Genomic DNA, 25,786 nt, shown 5'->3' with positions numbered 1-25,786 from the left:
TGCCGCCCTGCCATCCCAGGCTGAGGAGGGTGTGACTCACACAGAATGGGACCGAGGGACCCAAAGAATGAGCGCCTGGGCCCCTCCCTCTAGAGAGTCAAAGGGGCCAGTCAGGAAACCTAGGCCCCGGCTCTCTAACAAGCTCTGCAAGCCTGAGCGGGCCCGGCCTCTCTGAGTCCTGGTGTCCGCATCTGTAAGATGAGCTGGTTGGCTTTAAGTGCCAAGGTTCGAGACACACAAAAAAGCAGTAAGGCTCCAGGGCCAAAGATGGAAGGAGCGTCACAACGCTGCCAGCTCTTCCTCGGTGGCAGAGCTAAAGGGCTGAGTAATTTACTTCTGTGCATTGGGTCAGATTGTTTTCAGTGTTTAAGAGCAGCATTTTCAAGATCAATTCCTGGGAGGAACCGGGCTAGGAAGAACCCGGCTGCCACTGCTGCGCTCTGGACCCAAGCAGGAGGTAGATGTGAGCCCAAAGCAGTGCACTGCCGGGTTAAGGATCTTGGCGCGTCTGGAAGGCGCCCGCAGCGTAAGGTGGGTTTGGTTTGGAAAACTGCATGAGCGGCCCCTCGTGTGACTGCAAACACCTGCTTGCCACCCGGGGCCTGACCTGTGGGGAACGGCCTGCCAGCTTCCTTCAGCTCTTTTATTGCCAAGTCGGGGGGCTCTCCGGGATGCTCCGAGGTCAGCCCGAGGTAGAGGTTGACATCAGGATGGGGTTCATAGCTCTGCGCTCTGGGACTCTCTGCTGGATGAGTTCTCTGGGGGCCGAGGAAATCCTGTAAGACAGAGAGCGGTCACCGGATGTCCCTGGTGCTTCCAGGGGGAGACCCAGCCATCAGAAGCCTGTCGTTCTAAGGAGGCCGTCATAGCTGCTGCTACAAATGCTTTTGGAGTGCCTGTGCCATTGCATCTGCTGACTCCACTGCTGCCCTCCCGGCACCCCGCCTGCCCTCACCAAGGGAAGCAATGAGGCCTTGCCCCATCAAACTTCTCTCAGCGGTGGCTCCTGATCCCCCGTCCCCAGGAGAGAAGACAAACCTCCAGGCTCACCTTTAAGTCATTTTTCAGAATGTATCGGATATCTTGAAGGTTCATAGTTCGGTCTTTCTGCTTCACCTGGATGCCGGACTTAACAATATCATAGTAAGGTTTTGGAAGCCTGACGTCAGCTTCTAAGTGATTTTCCAAGGCCATGGCCTCTTTGATGAGTGAGCCATCCAAACCACTCCAGGGTATGGTGTCTGCAGGGGAAGCCATCGGGAGGAGGCACAGTCAGACCCGAGCGAAGCTGGGCCATCTTCTTCCATCGAATCACTCACCCCCTTTAAGTGTTTTCCCCAGAAGAGAAACTGCCTGCGGAGCTCAACCACACCTGAGAAGCCACTTGGCCCGTTTGCCAGGCAGGCCCTGGCCCCAGAAACAGGGAACGTCAGCTATGAGTAAGTACACCTGGGACCAGAAGGGAAACTTCACGGCCTCAGGCCAGCTAGTTTTCATTTTAAAAAGTAACTGCTGGAGGGAGAAAAAGGCACCCTATCGATGGGGACTTCGGCCAACCCCTAATGTGTGCCCTTTACCTACCGGTTAGAATCTCTTGAATGACCATCGAGAAGCTGTAGATGTCCGACTTGGCTGTGGGAGTCTTCTCGAAGACCACCTCGGGGGCAGCCCAGTTGTACAGCTGGGTGGGCAGGGGTACTCGGGTCAGGTCCTTGTGCACACCTCCGTCATGGCTGCAGAGACAACATGCGGGCAGGGTGCTCAAAGACCCACACACAATACTTTGGTGAAGCCGTTGCCTCCGAACAGTGGCTGGCAGCCTCCCAGAGCTTTTCCAAGCGGAGCCCGACTCTGAGCTCAGTTACACGACCGCTGGGATGGCCCAAAGCCTGGATCCCCTTGTCAGTCCACCTCCCACCTGACCTAGCCATTCTCCCACCCACCACCCCACCCAAACCCGGGGCCTCTTTCCGTTCCCTTAGCACGGCAGACACACTGTCATCTCCAGCTGGTGCACTGCTGGCTTCCTCCGCCGCCACACTCCGAACACAGACCCTGGAGCAAGTGACCGCTTCTCGGATAGCCGTCCCTGACTGCAAGCAACTGCAACCGGATTTCTTTCATGGGTTTCAGAGCACTTGCTATCTGGATGGATTTTGGGGGTCCATTTTATTACTGTCCAGCTCCCCTCTCCACCCCACTGGGAGTCAGCCCATGAGAGCAGGCCCCTCGTCTCTCTTTTGTACCACTGCATCCCGAGCTGCCACCGAGCCTCAGCACTGACCAGGGCGTGAGGAGCGCAAGGCCCTCCCTTCCAAGGCGTCCAAGGCTCCACTACTGATCTCCTCTCATTCGTAGCCCAACACTGAAGAAGAAACTAGGCAACAGGGCCAACAGTCTACCCCAAAATCAGAAGAGCTAGATGGTGCCCAGCTGCCACCAACAAGCATTCAAATCTGGACCACAACAGACAGAGCCTGATCGAATGGGAGGGAAATATGGAACAGACTCTCAAATTTCTGAAATTCAAAACCAGAGACTTGCCTTGAGATACTCTGCAGACCTTGAACCAAAACCAACCGCAAGGTCACGGTCCAGCTACGTAACAGACTGGCTCAAAAATAATAAACATCACTCGCAGCACTGTGCTCATTTAGAAATCCCACGTTCAACAAGTGTGTGAACGCAAAGGTCAGGATGTCAGGGCAGGGAAGCTGGACGGTGGAAAGCGCACAATCACAGCACCCAGAGTGAGGGTCTGCACACCACGTGGAGAATGGAACCAGCAACTTGTGCAGGAATTGGTGACTGTGACCCCGAAGTGCAGTGTGAGCCTTCACCCAGAAACAAAGTCAAATGTTTTTTAATAAAATAAAGAAGATGCCAACTCTTCCTAGAAGGGGCTTGTATCAGTTGTCTGGGACACCCTCAACTTCTGATCGGCTCCCTTCTGTCCTCTGAGGGCCAGGCCCTCTAAGTTCAGCACTCACGGGCTCCTGGATTTGCTTGAGTGACTCAGCGTCCTTGACAGCGGAGTCAGAGCACACTGCATGTTTGCCGAGCCCACAAAATCTGAATGGCTTTGTGTCAGGGTCCCCAGACTCAGGTCTGCGCTGACAGACACCCAGAGCTGTGAGGGGCCTCTCTTGAGACCGTGGTTGTGCAAACATTCTTTGAGCCAAGTAAAGAGCTGGCACCAACACTACGGCGAGCACTCAGTAAGACGTAACAACTAAGTCAACCTGTTTAAGAAGCAAGGGACAAGTTATTTGCTGACCCGGCGTTAAAAACTGGTCCCAATAGTTCAGCTATCTTGCTCAGGGGCACGTCACTTAGAAGCAGGGTTGAGACCCTTCCTCTTTCACTTTGGCCTGTTGTTAAAGCCAGTGGGGAGGGCAGGGGTCCTCTTCCATCCTGGCTGCCACTTGGGGGCTGATACTTTTCTAGGTTTCAGCTCTGCGGCTATGTGGCACCATCTCCAAGGTCACTTCCACTAAGAAGCAGTTGGAATGTCCTAAAACTGGTGGTGGAATGACTGCACGACTCTTCTGGACAGGATCTAACTATGGGATTGTAGGCTATGTGGATTATATATGTGCCAATGAAACGGTTTAAGTCTTGGGGGGGGGGGAGAGAAGAAGGAGTTGGAGAGTGGGAGAAACTGCACTGTCTTTCACATCAACAGGCAGGAGGCACTGCCCTTGACACTGGCACCGAACAAGCCAACAATCCAAGTGTGGGCCTGACTGTCTGCAGACTCCTGGACAGCTGCTCACACGGTCAGCGTTTCATGAAGGCCACTCTGCTCGGTGTGCAGCTGCTGACTGCCTGCCATTTCCACGGAGGTCGGCCAACCCACACACAGCCCCTCTGGACCGCCTGTGGCGTTCATCCTCAGAGGTCGGTGCATCTCACTCACACCTTCCTGCTGTTCTGGCACCCTGGTCACCAGCAGAGCCCACCCTGGGGCTGCCTAGCTGCTCCTCCTGCCCTCAGCCTCAAGTCCATCTTGCTCCTGTAGCAAAGGAGCCCCCGGACTGCCCCCCAGCTCTTCCTCCAGCCCGCCAGATGAGGCCTTGGAGCCTCTCTTCTCTCTGGGCCTTGGCTCTCCCACCCGGTAAAACAGAGGGAGGGGCTGGATCAGCTGCAAGCGCCAGTCAAACTCTCACTGTCACGGGGACCCTCGAAGGCAGGGTGGAGCTGCCCCTGTGAGTTGCTGAGACGGTAAATCTTTATGTGAGTAGAAAGCCCCATCATCTCTCTCCGGCAGAGCGGCTGATGGTTTCAAACTGCTGGCTTTGCGTTTTGCAGCCCAACCTGTAATACCTACTGGCCACCAGGGCTCTAGGGTGGAAGTCACATGTCTACGAAAGAGCAAAAGCACAAGCTGCTGTGCCTCCATCTGAACGACAGATGGCGCCCAGAAGTCCGTCCAGGCTTCCAGAGCACCTTCGCAGTTTTGTCTAAACCCTTTCCTTCCTGCTCCAGGTTGTGTTTGTGGAAGCACAGTGAGATCCACCCTTCCTGTCCAGAGAGCAGGAGGAAGGGGTCAGCTTTCAACGCTCGGGGCTTTGGCTTACAGGGGGACTGTCTGTGGAAGTCCCGTCAAGGGTCTGCTCACCTTTCCAGCATGTACTCTAGGTTAGTCAGCCGAGCTTCCCCGGCAGAGACGATGTGGATGGCGTAGGAGCTGAGGGAGCGGTGGACAAACCCACGGGTGTGCAGGTACCTCAGGGCGTCGGAGATCTGCAGCAGCAGGTGCACAATCACCTCCATGTGCAGCACGGGGAACTGGGACCTCTGCAGGGAGAAGCGCGCCGGGCCCGGCACCGGGCAGCCCTCTGTAGTGTCCAGAGCCGTCCACTGCATCCTAGTAGCCCCAGTTCACCACCAGGGAGCCCACAGCCAAGGTGGTGACGTGAAGAGCCTCAGGGCCCTGGATCCAGGAACCCAGGCTCCAAGCCTCGGCCCCTTGGCCTGAACTAAGCTGCTACCACCTCAGAGCCAGCCAGAGGCAAACTGCTGGGGAGTCAGACCTGAGCCCGCCCGCCCACCAAGGAACCTGCCCAGCTAACTTGCTCAGGACAGAGGGAAAGTGCCTCTTTTGAGTGCTTTCTGGGCCTGCTGATCTCATAGCTGTCTGAAACAGCAGCAGGACTGACAATACAGGGTAGATCTGCCCCTGTAGGTTTCCAAGACCCTAACTTTATGGGCGTAAAAAGCCTCCGCTTTCTCTCTTGGAGTGGCTGGTGGTTTCAAACTGCTGACCTTGGGTTAGCAGCTCAATGCATAACCCAGTATGCCGCCAGGGCCCTTAAACGGTGCCTTTTAGAGCCCCACACAAGTCAACAACTAAGACAGGGGTCGGCAAACTTTTGATACAGAAGAGCCACTCCTGTCCCTCACAATAATTTAAAAATTATTTAAGAGCCATAATATACTTTTACAAATAAAAGTGTTTAAATGAAACCGTGATGGTTTCCTTTTCCATTTCAGTTTCACTGCAGAGCCCCATGTGTGTACCACAAGGGCCTCACGTGGCTCTCGAGTCAGTTGGTCGGCCCCTGGGCGAAGAGACCCTTGTCCAGGCATACACAGTCGGAGATCTAAGGAGGATGGGGCAGTGGAGAGGGCAGCAAGGGGGCGTCCCTCACCCGTTCGTGGAGGACGCTGAAGAGCGTGCCCACGGTGATGCGCTCATACACGAGGCTGGTGGTCTCCAGGTCCTGGGACAGGCACACGGCCATCAGCTGCAGCAGGTGAGGGTGCCGCAGCTTGCTGCAAAGAGAAGCCGACTCAGACAGGTGGGGGAGCAGGGTGGTCAACAGATGGGTGCCGCCCTCTCTTCTCTAGGGCTTCCCTGTTCTTCTACACAAACAGGAGGGGGGTGAGACTGGGTTGGTCAGGGGGGGCTCCTCTGTAGTGGAATCTGTGAACTCTCTCTGACCAGACCCCGAGGACTTCAGAGGACCAGGGACTATTCCGACAGCCAGCTGTGAGAACTCTACCAGGTTCACGTTCAAGAGGAGGCAGACCAGGCCAGGGCCCCTTCGCTGGCAGGATGCTGCCCAGTCTTCTGCCCCATTTAGTCTCAGTTCCAACCCTCACTGATTGTACACATCCACTCAGTTCCTGGGTCCCCTCTAAGCTGATTTCCCCAGGAAGCGGGATTCGGCCTCTAGACACACAGAACCCAGGTCCATCCCAAGCTAAGACCTCTGGACATTGGAGTGGGAGTCACAGAAACCCAGGGAGGAGCTGGCATCCCCAGTGCACACAGGGCGGCCACGTGGCGCTCCACAATCAGCCAGCAGAGCTGCCCCTCTCACAACGCCACCGTTCACTCCTCCTTGGGAGCCCTAGGAAGTCAGGTCAGGGAGGCTGCCTGGGTCTGTAGGGGCCCTGGCCCCGAAGCTCCTCACCTGCAATACTCCTGCTCCGCAAGCAGCAGGTCGGCCAGCCGCAGCCGGCTGCAGTGTGGATGGGCAGACAGATTCAGCTTCTTCACTGTGACCCTGCTCCCGTTCCACACCAGGCTGCATCGGAGGCAGGAGGGGCGTGATCAGACCTGGGGGGGGGTCTGCCCTGACCCCCTGGGGGTGTCCCTGCAGGATTTGGGCCCAGGGACTGGATGAGGTGTAGATTGCCAAAAGACAGAGGCTCCCCTGGTATGGAGAATGTGGGATGGAGCAGCCCAGGATCCAGCTATGGGTCAGACCTGGGGCCATCAGTAACTGTGCGGTAGTATCAGAGGAGAGGTGAACCATGGACAGATCTGTAGCATGAGGACAGAAGGCCTCACGAGTCTGGCCCTGGTCTTTTCTTGGCTAAAGTGTTGAGAGGTAGTTTCTTTTAAACCAGAAGAAGGGTCCTGGTTCGTAGACGCTGAGAAGCCTTGGCTGAGACAGCTTCCAAGGGCCCCTTAAGGGCCAGGCCTCTGGGGGATTTCATCACAGCCGAACACCGCCCATGGGCCTCTGCTGGAGCTGCCTGGCGAGAGGTGCAGCTGTCCCAGCAGCTTCGTGGGCTTCAGTACCTGTGTCGCTGCCCAGACACTGAGCTTGCACACTTTTCTTAATAGGATCGAACAATTAAATCGCATGATACCTAGGTTAAATGCCAATAAATGTTTAAAGGGGGGGGGGGCTGTAGCTGTCTCTAATTCCAATGCAGAGGAGTTTGGATACTGTAAGGAGAACTCCTCCGTGCAGTGGTTCTCAGCTGGGGGTGCTTTGCCCCAAGAAAGCAGATGGGAATTGGTAGAGACATTTGTGGGTGTCATGCTGGGGCACCGGGTGCTCTGGGCATCTAGCAGGCAGAGGCCAGAGGTACTGTTAACCCTCCTCCCATGCACAGGACAGGCCCACAGCAGAGAATGACCCAGCCTAGATGTCCCTAGTGTCCAGGTTGGAAAACCCCAACCTAGATGTGTTTCTCAGCATTTGCTTGTGTTTGGGAAGAAACTCTCCAAATGCGGGGCAGGAACCGCCTCCGCCTCTTCCCCCAAGACCCATGAAGCCTCGTGAGATAGTTCAGGTTTATTGTGCCAACCTGGCCGATAAACACATGTGGGGTTAACTGAAGGGCCGAGGGATAAATGGCTCCGTGAGCTTCACCTTTCTAGTTCTCGGGTCTCTTGCTTTCTGATGGTCGGACCAGGGTGCAGCTGTCTTGGCCAGTTCCCTGCTTTAGCTGGCAAGGCTTACTTCCTGCAGGACATCTCCGAGGTAAAGCCACATGGACCTACCCCGATGCAGCCCTGGGTGCTGGAGCAGTCGTGTGGAGACCCCAGCCAGCGCTGAGATGCTTACACATTCACTGACTCGGCTTTCCTCGGCGTCATTTGGTTTCTTTTGTGAGACTGAGAACTTTGTAGACTGGTATCAGACATATGGGCTAATGTTGGACTCATGGGCTTGGGCAGCACTTGGTTGGGATGTTTTCTTTATGTACACTTGCCCTTGATATAAGACTCTTATACATGAATTTCCGTGGGTTTGTTTCCCGAGTTTACCCAGACTGACACCCCCTCACCTGGTCAGTCCGCTCACTCACTTGGTCATGACCATGTAGGGGCCACTGCAGAAGGAGAAGGTGGGCTCGTCGTCGGCCTGAATCACGTCCTTTGCTCCGATGACAGGAAGAGCGCCGAGGTAGGCCAGCTGCTTCCCTCCTGTAAGATAGAACTGAAACCCACGGCAGCCGTGCATTGTGGGGAGGGAGGGAGGCAACGCGCCCCGAAAGACTGAAAGCTGCTCTTTACCCGTTGATTGACCCCCCTGTGAGACTGATAGCGACTTTCTAGCTTTATTCTCTTTAAGCTTCTGAGAAGCCCTGCAAGGCTGTAGTAACGCTTGCCCTCTGGCCAAAGAGGAAGCTAAGGGTCAGACACCTGCCCAAGGCGCCTGTGCTGGGGCGAGGGGCCTGTGAGCCACCAACAGAGCCTCAGGCTGAGGGGCCAGCAAACATCACCCACCACCAGCAATGGCCTTCCGGAACCGGCAGAGCTAGGAGCCACGAGTCACCGTGGACCCTCCACGCTTTAACAACCCAAGTCCTTAAAAGCATTTCGGCAGTGCTTGCACGCCGTGGGAGGGCAGGCCACTCACGGAGCCAGGCCACCAGTGGCTTCCAGAAAGCTCACGGAGAAATAGAATTGAAAGATGAGGTGTGGGGAACTGGAGGGACTAGATGAGAATGTGAGCGGTCAGATTCCCCATGCTCCAAGTCACAGAGCCTGGAAGGCCGACTCTGGTGAGAGAAGGCTCTCACGGTTCTGAGATAAAAATGACGCTTAACACACATTGTCACGACTGAGTATGGCCGCGACTCTAGTCCTCCAAAAAGGGACTGTCATGGAAGATGCGCCCGGAGGCTCCATGCAGGCAAGAGCAACCGGGTTCTAGTGCCCGCCCCGCCCCAAAGAGTAGCTCCTTTCTGAGGTCTTCTTCCAGCTGAGCACAGATCGTCCCTCTGGGGAAGAGCCTGGGGAGGTAGAAGGTTGGGCAGCTGGCTCATTCTATGACCCGCCTGTTCTACTATGCTCCCACTCGGGTACGTGTCCACTCCATACGTGTCTGGCTGTTCAAAGATCTCTAAGTCCGTGATGATATGCACCCATGGAAAATATGTTCACTCTCTCTCTCGATCCCAACATGGGAATGGGGAGCCTTGTGCCTCTATCCTGTTTTCCACAACTGCAAAGCCACCCCTAAGGGCCCGGGCGGATTGTGGGGCCGGAGCCTGTAACAAGAGAAGCTTTCTGAATCCCTCATCTACCCTGGCCCTCACTGAGAGGTCAGGACCATCTTCTAGGCGCTCCGAATCAAGCCAGGTCGCTCGGTGGACTTTAGCCCGATCTTCTCCATGTTGCAGTGAGCACAGGGAGAAAGAAGGTGGGGGGTACTTTTCCTCAACGGAGGGAAAAAACAACAAACCACCACTAGGGGAGACTGGACAAAGGTGGGGAAGGCGAGCCCGGGACAAGCCGGGGCACCTCTCCAGACTTACCTTCCCAAAGCCAAAGCTGTAGATGTTTTGGGCAGAAATGACTCCAGCTTTGGGCAGCCGGTTAGGAGAGCCAGGAGAATTTCTAGAAAGATTTTAAAGCAGGGGGAAAAAAGTCAGGATTTCCTTAACACTGCTACTGAAGGGGACAATGGCACCGCTGTTTTCAGACGGCATCGCTAGCTTTGTCTTCGCTACTCAGAGGGGCCACCCCCACCTGTCTGTCCGTCGGTGTGTCATTCTGTGATGGCTACGTGCTGCTGGGAGCTACCGCATGCCCCGCCCGTGACGGGCAGGATTCAGTGAAGCTCCACACTGAGAGACTAGGGAGAAAGGCCTGGCCATCTACTTGTGAAAAAATAGCCAATGAAAATCCAAAGATCCCCAGACTGTTGTCCAGGGCAGCAGCAGAGACGTGGTCCCTGGACTGGAAGGCACTCAGAAGACGAGGGCTATCACAGTGGTCCCTGTCAGGATCAGACAAGGTGGTTTCTGGCGTAGCAGTGAGCAACACCGGCAGCTTCGAGGGGTGCGCCCTCCCACACAGTGAACACAGTAGGGAGCCACCCAAATGACGGTGACTTCTGCCCTCTTCTCCAGAAGCGACGGCGCCTGTGCCATGAAGCCACTCAGCAGCCCTGTGCAGCGGCCCAGCACCAGCATCAGCCCGTGGACCTGGGTCCTCCAGGCCAGACAAGCCTTCGAACGACCAGGCAGCTTCCACCAGGGTCTACAGGCCTGCATTCAGCCCAGGCTCTCCCAGATCCCCACCCACAGCCATATCAGAAGCGGCTACGTTTGCAAGTGAGTTACCAAACAGACAGCACATGAGTTTTCTAATGCGCTCGCGCTCCGGGCTGCAAGGGCGGCTGAGGCAAGGTCACAGTGCCTGGTGTCCCGCATTCCTGCCACTGCTTTTCCGGATGCCGCGCCCAAATGCCACCTGCAGCCCAGCCTAGCCACCGCCCAGGTCTAATGCACAGCCACCTACGCAGGGTTTCTGAGGCAGTCAAGCTTTAGGGGAGCAAACAGACGCATCCTTCTCCCCAGCGGCCGGTGGATTCAGCCTGCTGGTCTTGTGGTGAGCAGTCACTGGTGACCCACGACACCCCAGGGCTCCTTCCTCTATTTCAGGGGCAAACGTACTTCCTTCCGCACTCAGCATTGCATGGTCCAGCCCCTCGAGTCTCTAGCAGGCATCACCTCTAGTGGTGGATGTTTCATGACACCTGGGCTGCGTTTTGCCCTGTCTGCGCCCTGCCTCCCGGTACGCACACACACCAGGCAGCGAGGGCTAGCGCTGAAGATCGGAGACCCGGTCCCTGCCCTCACCCAGCTCTGTGCTAGGTGGGAAACAGCCAAGAGGAACGTACGTGAATAAAATCATCCCAAACCCTGGCAAATCTCCCAACCTCTGCGCACGTGGCAAGGTGGGCAGGGCTGGCGTCAGGAACCTCCCTCCAGATGGGCTGCGTGGTTCCGTTTCATCCTGGGCGTCCCCTGGGGGGGGTCCTACCTACTGAGGGGTGGGCTGGGAGTGGCACGCCCCACTTCCTTTTAAAAGGCCTCGGTGGAGAGCGGGTGGAGTAGCTAGTCCCTTGGGAAGCAGCAGCGTCCCGGGCCTCCCAGGAGAAGCCGGGCTCGGGCTGCAGTAAGGACCCCACGGCACTAGATCCCACAGCAGCTAGGCCAGCTAGTTCGATGACAGGAAGAGGGTCCTGGGGGAAACCAAACTGTGACGGCTTCTCCGCCCACCCACCTCACATCCATGGCCTCATCCCCACGGACAGGTGCTGGTGGGGGCTCCCTGGGGAGGCTGGGTGGTGCAGAAACCCCTGCTCCGCTAAGGGCAGTACTCACCCCTGCCGGAGGCCCCCGAACCTGGGCAGGCCGCAGACAAGCCGCTGCGGAGAGTCGATCTTTCTTAGCAGGTCACAGAAGCCCTGGAGGACGGCCTGCATGTGTGCGGAGCAGCGCTGCATGAAGTCCACCACCTGCAACACAACGCAGAGCCTGCTGCCCATGGCCGGCCGGGCAGGAACGCTGCAAGCCGGTGGTTTCTAATAGATCCTCCCACAGACGAGGGCATCGGGGCTGGGAGGGGCAAAGTGTCTTGTGCACAGTCTGACGCTGCAGCGCAGGGGAGGTGGGAAATGCAAGGAGACACACACACCCCCCTCCCGGTTTCCCAGCACCATGCGGGCAGACCCTGTTAAGTGGTTTAACCCCGCGGGGCCACACGTCCCACCTGCTGCTTTGTGGCAGGGGACTGGGTGTTTCTGGGCCTCCCTGACCCGCTTGCAGTGGGGACTGGATGAACGGCTGCCCCAAGAGCAGCTGGCACCGTGCCAGTGCTCTCTCCGTGCCCAACGGATGAGGAAGGGCTTGTACAACTGCTTGGCCACCCCCCCCCCAGCCCCCGGGCCTGCATGTCCAGAGTCCCCGAGAGCCCGTGCTGGGCCAGGGTCCCCAAGGTCGGGCTCCAGGGGCCCCCTTACCGCGGAGCTGCCGTCCTGCCCGGCCGCCAAGGCCCAAGCTCGCGGGCTGCGGCCCTTCTCGTCGTGAAGCCGTAAGTCTCCTCCCGCGTCCAGCAGCCTACTGAGGACCCACTGGCGACCGGAAAACGCGGCTGCGTGCACCGGGGTGCTTCCGTCAAAGCAGCGGCTGCGGGTCACAGGCGCGTCAGCGGGGTCCCGGGGTGGCACTGGGCAGGGACTATGCAGCCTTCTGCCTAAGCCTTTTAATTGTTCGTTTTTTAAGTTTTTAAGAATATTGCTGGCAAATATTTCACATATCACATAATTCAATAGTTTGCTCCTATTAAAGAATATATTTGTACATGAATGATTGTATCTAGTAGGGGCTGTCTTTTGGGGTTTTTTTCCATTTAAAATTAACAAGTTTTTCCTCAAGTAATCTTATTTAAAAGCAAACAAACAAAACCCCAGCATCAATAAGTTACTTTGTTTGTTTTAAACCAAAACCTCATGTCAGATGATAGGCCGTTTTATAGCCTTTTCTTAAAAAAAAAATAAATCATTGTATTGGGGGCTCATACAACTCTCATCACAATCCGTCCATTGTGTCAGCACATGTGTACATTTGTTGCCATCATCATTCCCAGAACAGTTTCTTTCTGCTTGAGCACTTGGTCGTTTTATAACTTTGTGATTGTTCACATTAGACATTCCTGTGCCAGCCAAGTGGCATCACGGGCACTCTAGGAACACGGTGTGTGGCCTGCTAACGGGACTGGACAAGACCTGCCAGGAGGTGCTGCGAGGATTCGGTGCGTCTGTGCCAGGTCGAGCCCCAGGAAGAGTGGCCCACAAGGAGAAGGGAGGCTCGCAGGAGGCTGATTCACTACCTTCTGCTCCATATTCAACTTTAGACCACCGAGGACACTCAGAATCTTCAAACCACCACAAGAGCCAGGCAAAAGTCAAACTTTCTGACCAAGAGTCATTCTTGAATATCAGGTATATAAACCTGATATTGGAGACAAACTTGCCGGGGCATATGTTAAACTGCGAAGCAAACAGAGGCCCTATTTCAAATGACGACCCGGAGAGAGACAGACACAAACAGTGTCTGTGTCCACTTCCCTGTTTCACAGATGAAACTGCTTAGGTAAAACCTGCATCAGCTGGGGGTGCCTGGCGATCAACAGAGATAGCGACTGGGGTCCTAAAGGGTTAAAGATAAACAAGCAGCCATCTAGCTGAGAAGCAACAAAGTCCACGTGGAAGAAGCACACCAGCCTGTGTGATCATGAGGTATCGATGGAATCAGGTATCAGGCATCAAAGACCCAGAACAAAATATCATATCAATGTGATAAGGGGGAGTGAGGAGCGGGGACCCAAAGCCCTTTGTAGACAATTGGACATCCCCTTACAGAAGGGTCACAAGGAAGAGATGAACCAGTCAGGGTGCAATATAGCACTGATGAAACACACAACTTTCCTCTGCTTCTTTAATGCTCCCCTCCCCCCACTATCATGAACCCAATTCTACCTTGAAAATCCAGCTAGACCAGAGCATGTGCACCGGTACAGGTAAGAGCTGAAAACACATCGCTTCTCGGCCTTTTGGCTAAGATCAAGTGTAGTATCTGTTCTTATCAGTTTAATATCTGATACGTCCTCTGTCAGAGGACAATATATTGAATGGATTTTTGGAGCAGGGAGTTGGAATGGGAGCTTGCTCCGTCCATTCCACGCATCGACCTGGTATTGCAGTACCTCCGGGAACAGTGCACAAAAAAAAAAAAAAAAAAAAAAAAGAGCTGAAAACACAGGGAGTCCAGGACACATAAACTCTCAGAACCAATAATGCGAGCAGCTGTACCAGGAAGGTAAAGGGGAAGGTGGGGGAACTGTTCACATTCATCTACATAGAACCCCCTCCCAGGGGGATGGACAACAGAAAAGTGGGTGAAGGGAAACATTGGTCAGTGCAAGACATAAAAAAAAAATTTATAAATTATCAAGGGTTCATGAGGGAGGGTAGGTCAAAAAATGAGCTGATACCAAGGGCTCAAGTAGAAAGAAAATGTTTTGAGAATGATGATGGCAACAAATGTACAAATGTGCTTGACACAATGGATGGATGGATTGTGATAAAAGCTGTATAAGCCCCCAATAAAATGATTTTTTAATAAAACCTTTATCAGCAGTTACTTCACATAAGCATATCAACATTTAGACTACTTCATTGTTATAAATTAGCAAAAAATTTTTTGACTTTTATTATTTTGTCAAATTTTCCCTCTGACATACCAGCTTGTCTTAAGCTTATACCTGTTATTTTGTGGACACTGATGTAATCGTACTTACTGATTTGGGTCTGAGCCATAATCCACCAGAATATCGACCAATTTCGTAAGACCTAGTAAGGCAGCAATGAAAAGTGCAGTCTGGCCCAGGGAGTTAACAGCATCGACGTAAACTCCTGCAAAGCAGACACCAAAGTCAGTGCAAACCTCTAGGTCTGGTGTGAGGACGGCTAGGGTTTGCAGTGAGAACCCCAATTCAGTCTCCAAAGAGTTCATCCAGGTCATGAACGCACACTGTTCATGTGCCAGCTGGGCCCTCAGGCAGAGTGCGCTTGAAAGTGATTTAATAACAAGTCTCACACCCTGCGACCACACCTGTATGGGGCTACCCCCCAACAAAACAGAATTTTTTTCCCAAAGCTATGTATTTAAATTATTTTTACAAAACAACCTTATCACCTTCAAAGTACTCTCCATGACACTTCATACATTAGTCAAATCTGTGATTCCATTTGTGCAAAACTTTTTCAAACTCATCTGTTTGTATGACTGACAGCACCTCCTCATTTTTTCTTCACCTCCTCTAGATAATCCCACTGCTGTCCTTTCATGTCCCTCTGCTTTCACGGAAAGAAAAAGGTGCATGAAGAAAACTGAGGTGAGTCGGGTGCGTGGGGCAAGAGAGGCGTGGCGCACTGAGAGGGCTGCGTGAGCAGGTGCACTGTCCTGGTGGCCAAAGCAGTCCCCCGTCTGCCACAATCAGGCCTTCTTTGTCGCCCACTTTTCAAAACCTCTCGATAGAAAGCTTGATGAGCAGCCTGACCTGGTGGAATGAACTCCAAGTGCATCACAAGCTGACATTCTCGTCCATCTGGGAGGTTGACAGACGTCCAAACCAAGGTTTGTCAGCAATTGACACGCCACCTTTTTTGAACCGAGAAACCCACTTGCCCGTTCAAGTTTAGCCCACAGTGCTGTCTTGTCAGCCGTGCTGCACATCACAACAGCGTCTGCGGCATTTTTCCAGAGCCAAAACACACACACACGGGTCTGGGCTAAAATGCCTTTACAAAAAATTCACTGTGACCAGAGAAAACCTTCCCAGGCGACATCACTGGGGGCCCTCGCTCAGGGCGAGTTGTAGCAAAATGACAGGGGTGAAGCAGCAACGAAAATAATGTTAAGGTTGGGGGTCCCCCCACCACATGAGGAAGGTTGAGAACCCCTGAGCTAGACAGAGGTGGAGAGAAATGTAGACCAACACTCAAGATCATCAAACAGACTAAGTTAACTGGTGGGTTAGAAATAGGTGGGACCCCAAGACTATGTATGACCTGTAGTCACCCTTCAGGTCTGGAACTGAATTCATTTCCTTGTTCAAATAAGCAGCCATTTGAAATCAAAAGGGAAACGACTGTGCACGTCCAAGTCCAGAGGGTTAGGAAAGAGGAAGACTGGGACAGGAAGCATGGGGAGGATGTAGGATTCCTACGGGGCAGTTCTACTCCCTTGTAGGGTCGCTAGCAGGAAGTCTGCTTTGAGCTTGGGCTTATATCACCACCTTCTGGTTAAATTTTGCTCCCCTGATGTAAACTTCATTTCTCCAGTTATTGGGTGACTGAATCACAAGGTCCAGGGTTCAAACTTCCCAGCCTCTCCGAGGGAGCAGGAGGAGGCAGGCTGCTCCCGTGCAGGTCGGCAGTCTCAGAAACCTGAGGCAGCGGGGCAGCTATGGGTCAGAGTGCACTTGAAACCTTTGGAGCAAGATCTTTGTCGTGACAGTTGGGTGTGGGGTGGTTCCCCCGTTCTTGCTGAATTGATGTGGCAGAAGCACTTTTCTAAGTCCAAGTATTGTTTCTGCAGGATAGGAAGTTTTGGGTAAGACGTCTCTGATAGTACCAGCTATCTCTGGAAAACGTGCGCGGCAGGGGGTAATTCAAGACCCAAACTGGCCGGAAAGGAGGAGTCCCAGAACTGAAGAGAGAATTCCTGCCTGTGTCTGCTGTTTATCCCTTCCCCCACGCGCCCTCGGAGGGCCGGGGCTGAGCATACTGGCCATCTAGAGTGTCTGTGTTTAGGCACACGTATGATGTGTGCTCGTGGTTTCTAGCGCACATGCCCAGGGTGGGTGCATGCCCAGGTTTGGGTCTTCCCCATAGGCTTCAACCTGATTTCTTCCAAAACCTCCCCCTAACACACACACACACACACACGGCTAATGTTTCTTTAGCATAGTTATTGATGGAGACAACCCTTTGTCTGCAATCTTCCTGTCAACTCCCGACCTGATGAATTATTCTGCTACCCACCCACCTTTCTGATCCTCCCGTCTTACACATCCTCTGTTCAGCATCGTGGGTCAGCAGAGCAAAGCTCAGCAGCTGGGTCTCCATTTAGGGGTCGGGTGGGGTTGAGGGCAGGGAGTGGCAAGACATCAGAATCCTGGAAGTCTAAAGGGACCCCAAAGCCCACAGCCCCCACGGTTTGGTCATGAGACTGTGTGCACAGCTCAGGTGGGAAGGGTGGGCAGCACTCCCTGCCCTGGAGCTGTGTCTCAGCTGGCTCACAGAGGAGGACAAGGCTCACAGCTTGTGTGAAACATCTCCTGGAGACTGCCTGCACAAGTGTGCTCCACCCAGACAGATAACCTTGGGGCAACCCATCCCCAACTCCCTCACAGTCCGTTCCAGCTCCCTGGTGGTGCCCCCAGGACCCTGGGGCCTAGGGTATCCCACAGGTGCTTGGAAACAGGCACTGGAAAGGGTGGGGCAACACCTGCTACCCCGAGAGCTCTCAGTCCGTTGGTTCCGGCAGTTGGTTCCGGCAGTAGACCCCAGAAGGTTGGTAAACACAGCCTTTGCGTGTCCTGGTCCTGGGCACAGGCTGGCACAGAGCACCCTCTGAACAGTGAGAAAAAGATGGGTGATAACGACTCCCTACCCTCCCATTCCCCTTTAGAATGTATCTTTAAGAACGGGCATTTTTTTTTAAGTCCAAGAAGGTGATAAGAAAGAAGAGAATGGAATTTTTATGTAACGTTGTCTGGCTTCAGTATGAACTGGAAGACCAGGAGAGGCAGCCATCTTCCAATTAGACAAATTCTGCAAGAGAGGAGAAACGGGACGACGTTCCCCATGTGCAGACTTCTGTGGCCCTAAGATTGTCGATAAACAGAGAAAGACTATGATCCGAACAGGTCCCCAAAAGCCAGTTAAACCCAAGAGACCGACTCTTCTGTCACAGCCAGAAGAGGACCCAGTACCTCCCACCCTTCCCCTGCCAAACCAGCCAGTGCACACCCCCTTGCCCCAGGTGGCCCTGGCAGACACAGGGTCTGGAACTGAAGGGAAGCAAGGGGGAGAAACGGTCTTCCCCTCCCCACACGAGGAGCCACGTGGTAGTGACATAATTTCACGTTGTCAACTTGAAGACATATAAAGGTGTAAGGGTGGTAGCCAGCCTGTCCACCAGGTGCCTCCTAGGGGGCGTGGCCCTCTCTGCCTTCACCTGTCTGCTGGAGGGCTGATGGCTGCCAGGGCCACCACCATTGTATCCACACGACTTTGCACCCACTGGTCTGTGGTCTTCCTGTGTTCTGCATGTTTGCATGAGCTGTGAGTCTGAAGAGAGGCTTATGGACTAATGTAGCAGTTACATAATTTCATGTCAACTTGATAAATCTGTCAATCAGGTCACCTCCTGGTGGGTGCGAATTTCTCCTGACTCTGGAAACTTCCTTTCTCTCCTGGGAGGAGGACCACCCTCTCTCTCTGCTTCACCTTCCTGTGGACAAGCCCCATGGAGCCACGCTGATGGAGCCAGAGCCCTGGAGATGCTTCCACCACCACTGGATCCACAGGACTCTGCACCCACCAGTGCGCGCTCTTCCGGCATCGCTGCCTGCGTCTCAGGAGTGATTTATGGACTAGTATCAGGCTTGTGGGCTGGGATATTCTCTTTATACACAATTGCTCTTCCATGGAAAGCTCTTTCCTGTACACCTATGAACCCTACATTTGTTGTCCTCGGCAACCTGGCCTAGCACAGCTGGTATCGGGCTTATGGACATGAGTGGGACTGGGCTGGGCAGTTTTCTCGACATAAGCTTACTTCTTGATATAAAACTACTTCTGACATAAATGAGTGTCACTGGATCTCTTTCTCTCAGTAATCCAGCTTCACACAGCGGACTCCTTTTGTACAGCCTATGTGTTCTTAGCTAGTGGAGAAGCCCCAGGTCTTTCCACACAAGCCCCCCAGACACCAGGCCGGTGGGACCCTGCTGGACAGATTCTCATCCATGTCCACGGGCTACCTCACATCTACTTAAATGGAAAAACAATTTGACCTCAAATCAAGATACCCCCCACCACCGCCTCCAAATGCTTGTAAACCCTGTGCTCGGAAGCCTGCAGTCCTGCCAGGCTGCTGTCCACGGTGTGGAACTGTCCTCTTGCGAAGGCGCTGGGCTTATTTATGACCAAGTGTCCATGAGAACAGCCCCACGGGAGCCCCATTCATCCTGGAACACTGGCGGCATCAATGTGGGCTCAAGGCTGTGCCAGCCCCCTCATTGGGGGAGGGTGTCTCCTGCTGTCCCCCCTATCAGCTGCTTTCTATCTTTTTTCAGAAGCAGTCTTTCATTCTGTCCAGTCTGTCTCCCTGGGCCTGCCTCCCTGGATGCGATCCCCAATAAACCCAGGTCGCAGAGTATGACACAGGTCACTTCCTTTCCCTGGGTCTCTCAGTCCTTGGTGCAGGGACAGTTTTGTCCTCACTAGGCATTTCCTCCAGGCAGCCAGGAGCCTGGCAAGGTGCCCTGGAGCCCCAGCTGTGACTGAGAAAGGGAAACCCATGGCTGGCCATTCACACCCATGCAGAGTGCAACTGAGACCCCATCCATGAGCGGCGTGAGTGAGGCCTACATGTGAACCCGAAAACACCTGCCGACCACAGTCTGCGGGAAATATTAGCGTGTATAGTTACATCCGAAGGTGGTGGAAGCCGTGTCCCAGCCCCACAGGGCAGCCACCTGGACACTCCCTAGGGCACAAGCCAGCACTGTGGAGGCCCTGGCGCGGCTCACCTGCTGACCGTAGACCAAGAGGCAGTAGAAGCAGTGGCTGCCAAAGCTAATGGAGACCCCTAAACGAGGGGTCTGAGTGAGTGCTCTTCTGGGGAGAAGGCGGCCTGTGGGGGAGGCCATAGACACAGACCTTGTCTTGCCAGGCACCAAAACGAAGGGTTGGCTGGAAGCCCCGCCCCCGCACTGAAGAACTAGCTGCACTAGCTCCTAAATTCAGGGGAAAGAGTGGAAGCCAAATCCACAGCTGCTGGGGGCAGAGCAGCTTCAGCACGCCCGCTTCACCTGCAGGGCAGCCCAGGTGCTCAGTCCTGAGTCTGGCCAAAAGGAAGAGCGTCCCCACCCCCAGCAGCCCTGTCAGTGGTCCGTCCTCACTAGAGGAACTGCAAGAAATCATACGGGGATTACGGATGAAGCACGCACTCTGTGGAAAACCACTGGTCCCACAAAGACTCCCGTGTGGGTTGGAGCCACTGGTATCCCTGGCCCTCTAGTGGGGCAGGTGGTGGCCAGAGCTGCCCAGCCAGCCGGTGCCAATCTTGGAGAGGGGGAGGTGAAGTGAGGGACGCACACAAACCCCAGAAGCAGGGAGACTTGGGGGGGTGGCCTGCTAGTAACCCTGTCAAGATTGGAACTCTCACTCATAAAAGCAGACCAGCACCCTAACCCGACACTGAGGTCCACTCCACGGGAGAGGCAGTGGTGAGCCTCAGCACCTGTGGAATGGGGGGCTCAGGCTCTTTGTTCAGTTGGTGCCCAGGGGCCAGAGGCCTCACATAGAACCTGCCATCTCCTGGTCCCTGAGCCCTGTGACAGCATGCAGTTACCCTCAACCTGCACATGGGCAGGTTACTGCCCTAGGCCTGCCAGGCCTACATGCCCCTCCTTGGGTGTTCTTTCTGCACAGACTCCTGTGGGAGACTTCTGGCTAAAGCTGGTGCTGCTGAGGGAGCTGTGGCCCAGTGGGCCCACCCGGAGGAGTGCTCCTGCGCCTTTATACAGGTGCTGTGATAGTAACCTCTGACCCTTTCCCTGGGTGACAAGGAGACCACGCTACAAAGACCTGGCTTGTCAAGTTCCGTAATGTAAGGCTCTGCATGTAACCCCCTCCCTGGGGGACAAACAGCAGAAAAGTGGGTGAAGGGAGACATCATAATTTAAACATTCTCAATAGTTCATGAGGGAGGGGGAGGCAGAGGAGGGGGGTATAAAAAGAAAAACAAAGAGCTGATTCCAAAGGCGGAAACAGAAAGCCAAGGCAACGCAACGTGCTTTACACGACTGATAAGAATTGTAAGGGCCCCAATAAAAGATACTTTTTTAGTTCACAATTATAAAAATGTAGCTTGCTGTTCCAAACCAGGGAGGCAGTAACCATAAAGAAACACGCACAGCATCACATTAAAAAAAGAAACACGGAGGAGGAAGGAATGAAAATGCAAAGAAAATATCCCCAAACACTGAAGACTTTAAGAGGAGAAAAGCTATTTCTCAAGAGAGAATGAAAGCCCAGCACCTGCATATTGCACATAGCATGCAATTAAACACTTGCAGCAAAGACAGCTTCCATAACAATGAATCCAAATTAGGAGCTTCCCAGCTCTTGAACATACACCCGAAAGCCACTCAGACTGCACTCGCCCCCTCGCCCCGCCCGGGGGCGGGGAGAACGATCATCAATGGCAAGCGGCCGCTGCGCGAGGCGGCGCCGGGAGCCGGCTTCACGCTCAGGGGCGAGTGCTGCGCCTCCTCCTCGTGGGTTTCGGTGCTCTACACGCTCAGAGGAACTTCTCTAGTCACGGACTATAGAAATGATCCCTGAAAGTATAGTCTTAGCTTGCTGCCCCCGCCCCTGCTGGGTCCTCGGGTGGCACACACATTACAGCCGTGGCGAGGAAACGTCTCCCGTTCTAGTTGATTGCATTCCATTTCTAGAAATAGGCTCTTTGACACAATCTTTAAAAACGCTTATTTAAGAACATGTTTTCATCGTTTTAGATGCACAAAAATGTCAAAGCAATATAAACGGCCATGCTTTATTAGCATAACACTTAAGAACAGCCAATCACAATCTACATCTTTAAAGGCGCTTTCTCCGAAGAGGAAAGTCGCCCCGCCCTAAAAGCGGAAGCGGAAGCGTTGGCCAATTGCTAGCGGGCACAGAGTCGATCACCTGATTGTTGCCTCGTTACAGACAACGGCTGTCCTGGGAGCTTGATTCAACTGCTGGGAAAACCGACATGATTCAACTGCTGGGAAAGAGAACCCCTTTTCCCTTTTCCCTTTTCCCAGGCTGGGAGGGGGAAGGTTTTGAAGGTTTACAGAGCAAATCAGTTTTTACAAATACTTTGTTCGTGCCACTGATTGTATCACTTATCCCACTTCCTCCCTGTTTTTCCTGTTTCCGTTACTCTTTATTTCCTGACCATTCCAAACTTTGTCCTTGGTCAGGTGTTCCTATCTCACAGATCCTCGGACAGGCTGCATACTGCTTTCACGCTTGCCACAGCTTAGATTCAGGTGTTGAATTCTATGGCAGCAGACCGTGTTAAAAGAAAGACTTAGGGAGAGGGCACATTTACAAACTCCTATATCCAAAAATTCAATGCCACCAAGTGGCTTCTGACAACAAGCCAAGCTTCCAATGCTGTAAAATCTTCAAACCCAAAAACCTGCTGCAGAACCTGTGGAAACAGTAGCCTTGCAAACCTGCTGCTGCCAGCGACACCCCCACAAACCAAGTGGCCGCGACTGCTGGAAGATTAGCCAGCTTTACCCTTTGCCCTTTGCTGAGTAGCCAGCAAACTAGCCGCACATTGTCAAACACCTCCCAACTTATTTTCAAACCTTGGCGTTAGGAGACAAACCGCTCAGACTGCTCTCTCCCTCTCCTCCCTGCCCCCTCCCGCACAAAGGCAGAGAAGATCCATCATCAATGGCAAACGGCAGCTTCAGCGAAGCAGCACACTTCACACTCAGAAGAGGCCCAGAAAATACCCTGGCTTGGGTGAGGGACACCTTAATCCTCAAAGCAAAACTCAAAAGCTCACTGCCATTCAGCTGATGTCAACTCAGTGACCCAGAGGGCAGGGCAGAACTGCCCCTGCAGATTTCCCAGACTGTCACTCACTCAACAGAAAAAAACAACCCTCATCTTTGTCCCGTGAATCCTGAAGGTAGCATCGTTGCTTTCCAACATTTTGAAGAGATCTTGTGCAGCAGATTCACCCACTTCCTGAACGCTGCCCCCAGGAGCACTGATTGTGACTCAAGATGAAGTCCTTGATAACGTCAGCCTCTTTTCCATGTGTCATGATGGTACCAGTTGGGAGAATCTTTGTTTTTTTCGCATTAAATTGCAAGTCATATTGAAGTCTGCACTCCTTGATCTTCATCAGCAAGTGCTCCAAGGACTGTCCAAAGAATAAACAACTCTGTCGTACAAGAGACTGAGCCAGAATGCTCCTTGTGGGAGGAGGTCAGATGCTCACAGACATCCTTCCTGAAGACAGTCAGTCTTAGTCGACAGACTACACGGTAGGCCCCGCTCCCTGCTGGTCAAGGACAAGGGACAGGCCAGCAGTCATGGATTTGGTTCCTGTAGGTGGAGTTTACACCCTACCGATAGATAATGGTCTCTATAGTTGAGCCAGGGAATAGGCCAAACCGGCTCTGTGACATCCAAAGTTAGGCTGCCATCCTGACTCTAGGATCCGCCCATCTTGCCACATGTGCACCCCCAATCCCTCCTCTTCCTATTGCGTGGATGTCCCTAGACCTCCCCCTCCCATTACTGCATTACCTATAGCACAACCCCTTCCTGTGACGTGTGTCTTCACCTGTAATCAGGGGGCTTGCGTGTCCCGAGAATATAAAAGTATTGGTTAGCATTAAATCTCTCTCCACGTGGACCATCAAGCGGGGCTGAGGTGAGTACTGCTACCACGAATTGTGTCTGACTCCGTTATTTCTCTCTCTTCTATTTCTCATGCTCTCTATGACTTTACTGTAATCTTACTGGGGGCTGTACAAGTGTGCCTACCGGACCCATGACGATGTGTTAGGGGCTGGCTTCTCCTGGCGCTCCCTAGAGGCAAAGATGGCAAGACTTTGCCTCACGCAGTGTGGAGGTGTTAGGAGGAGAACGTCATGCTTGGTAAATGGAGGGCAGGGAGAAAGGGAGGCCCTCGATGGCTCAGGCTCAGCAAGGGTGAGGCTGGCGCAGGACCGGACAGTGTCTCCTTCTATTGTGCACAGACGCATGGCGAGTTGGAGCTGATTCGGCGACGTGCAGCACCATCCTAGGAGACCCCAGCCGTGGTGTGCCAAAGCCTGACCGTGAACAGTAAGACTGAAGCAGCGAGGAGCCGTTCGTGTTTTGGTATTCCCGGTGCAGCCACGATGCTCCCTGGAAGTGAGGATGGCAAGACTTGTCTCATGGACATAGGATCAAGAGGGCCCAATCTCTGCAGAAGGACATCATGCCTACACAGCAGAGGGTCAGTGAAAGAGAGGTGCACTGGCCAGTGTGTGAGTCTCGTGGACGAGACTGCTAGGAGTCCAGCCTGAATTGACGGCCCCTCACAGCCAGCAGGACCTGTGTAATAGCTTTAGTTGTAAACATGAACCGGCCTGACTGCAATGGGTCTTTAGGCCCTCTACTCAATCCTTGACTGAGTCCTGAGGGTGCTCTCTGCCCAAGGCCAATGGCCCACAACCCACCCTTCCCTGCTGAAGAGGCTGCCGCTCCCAGAGGGATGTGAGGCTACGGGAACCCTCTGTGGGGTTGCTTTGCGTTGGCTTGTTTTGTATTAGACTCTTTCTACTGGATTGTCCCTTTTAAGAATTCCTAAGAAGCTGAGGAAATGCAAGCTTAGAAGTTATTTTCCCAAGGCTCCGGGGTTGTCCCTTGCCGCCTGGAGCACCGATAGCCCTCCTCTCTGTATCTTGCCAGTCTCCAAACTCACTGCCATCGAGTTGATTTCGACTCACTGGGACCATACAGGACAGAGTAGAACTGCCCCTCTGGGTTTCTGAGACTGTCATCTTTGCTGGTGTAGAAAGCCTCATCTTTCTCCTTGATGTTAGCAGCCCAACATGTAACCCAGCTGCCAGACCTCCTCAACACGTAATGCCTGACTCACAGCAACTCCACGGGATGGCGTTAAGCTGCCCTAAAGAATCATACATCAATTACATCGTGTGAACTCGGTACAGATGTTGCCATCATTTTCAAAATATTTTCTTTGTACTTGAGTCCTTGGTATCTGCTCATTTGTCTTCTATCCCCCCTCCCTCCATGAACCCTTGATAAATTATTATTTTCATATCTTACATTGTCCACTGTCTCCCTTCACCCACTTTTCATTGTTTGTCCCTCCCCCTGGGGGAGGTGTTATATGTAGATCATTGTGATCAGTTTCCCCTTTCTCCCACCACCTTCCCCTCCTGGTATCACTACTCTCATTATTGTTCCTGAGGGGTTAATCTGTCCTGGATTCCCTACGAACTCTTATCTGTACCAGTGCACATCCTCTGGTCTAGTTGGATTTATAACGTAGAATCGGGGTAGTGATAGTTGGTGGGGAGTGGGCAGAAGCATTAAAGAACTAGAGGAAAGTTGTATGTTTCATTGGTGCTACACTGCACCCTGACTGGCTCATCCCTTCCCTGTGACCCTTCTGGGAGGGGATGTCCAGTTGTCTACAGATGGGCTTTGGGTCTTCATTCTGCAACAATTCATTTCTTCATGAGCTTTGAAATCAGCTCCTCTTTTTACCCTCCCTCACCTGCCCTACCACCCTTATGAACCCCTAACATATACTATTATTTTTTTTTTTACCGTATCTTACGCCATCCGATATGCCCCTTCCCCCACAGGTCTGGTCTTCATTCCCTTGAGGGGAGCTATCAGTTCTCCCTGCCCCCCCCCCGCCCCCATACCCTCATAGAATCGTTACTCCCAGCACTGTTTCTGAGGGATTTGTCTATCCTAGATCCCGTGTATTGAAAACTCTTATTTGTACCAATGTGCATGCGCCAGTCTGGCAGGATGTGCGAGGTAGCCCTGTGGTCATAATGGTGGGGAGGGGAAGGATTCAAGAGCTAGAGGAGTGTGTTGTGTGCTTCGTTGGTGCTAACTGCACCCTGGCTGTACCGTGCACCAAGTGGCCCTTCTGTGAGGGAATGTCAGATGAGCTTTGGGTTTCCACCCCAAGCCCCCCCTTCACAAGGGGGTGATTGTGTTTGAACTTCTGGTACCTGTTTCTGTAGACACCTCGTGATCACACAGGCTGGGATGATTCTTCCATGTGGGCTTAGTTGCTCCCCTGCTAGATGGGGGCTTGTTTGACTTCAAGCCTCTAAGACCCAAAATGCTCTATCTTTTACTAACCGGGCACCATCTACTTTCTTCACCTC

The 25,786-nt window shown here is 53.4% G+C and overlaps 1 protein-coding gene and 2 non-coding genes across 3 annotated transcripts in view; 1 reads left to right on the top strand and 2 right to left on the bottom strand.

Moving 5' to 3' along the window:
• TEX14 (testis expressed 14, intercellular bridge forming factor) overlaps positions 1 to 25,786 on the bottom strand; it is a 72,370-nt gene that overhangs the window by 38,822 nt on the left and 7,762 nt on the right. Inside the window, exons 2-12 of the mRNA XM_075559630.1 lie at positions 14,345 to 14,459; positions 12,006 to 12,171; positions 11,368 to 11,501; positions 9,511 to 9,592; positions 8,056 to 8,186; positions 6,423 to 6,536; positions 5,655 to 5,778; positions 4,622 to 4,800; positions 1,582 to 1,733; positions 1,051 to 1,241; positions 626 to 776 (exon numbers count right to left, since the gene is read on the bottom strand). Coding sequence (XP_075415745.1) covers positions 626 to 776; positions 1,051 to 1,241; positions 1,582 to 1,733; positions 4,622 to 4,800; positions 5,655 to 5,778; positions 6,423 to 6,536; positions 8,056 to 8,186; positions 9,511 to 9,592; positions 11,368 to 11,501; positions 12,006 to 12,171; positions 14,345 to 14,459 — 1,539 coding nt within the window. The remainder of the gene's footprint in view (positions 1 to 625; positions 777 to 1,050; positions 1,242 to 1,581; positions 1,734 to 4,621; positions 4,801 to 5,654; positions 5,779 to 6,422; positions 6,537 to 8,055; positions 8,187 to 9,510; positions 9,593 to 11,367; positions 11,502 to 12,005; positions 12,172 to 14,344; positions 14,460 to 25,786) is intronic.
• LOC142460315 (U2 spliceosomal RNA) lies at positions 13,582 to 13,772 on the top strand. Its single transcript, XR_012786547.1, has one exon. It is a non-coding gene; the product is annotated as a U2 spliceosomal RNA (small nuclear RNA).
• On the bottom strand, positions 20,988 to 21,200 carry LOC142460344 (small nucleolar RNA U3). Its single transcript, XR_012786565.1, has one exon. It is a non-coding gene; the product is annotated as a small nucleolar RNA U3 (small nucleolar RNA).

The sequence above is a fragment of the Tenrec ecaudatus genome, chromosome 10 (assembly GCF_050624435.1).
Source record: "Tenrec ecaudatus isolate mTenEca1 chromosome 10, mTenEca1.hap1, whole genome shotgun sequence".
Lineage (NCBI taxonomy): Eukaryota > Metazoa > Chordata > Mammalia > Afrosoricida > Tenrecidae > Tenrec > Tenrec ecaudatus.
The sequence above is the reverse complement of the archived record's forward strand: the minus strand, read 5'-3'. Positions and strand labels throughout refer to the sequence as shown.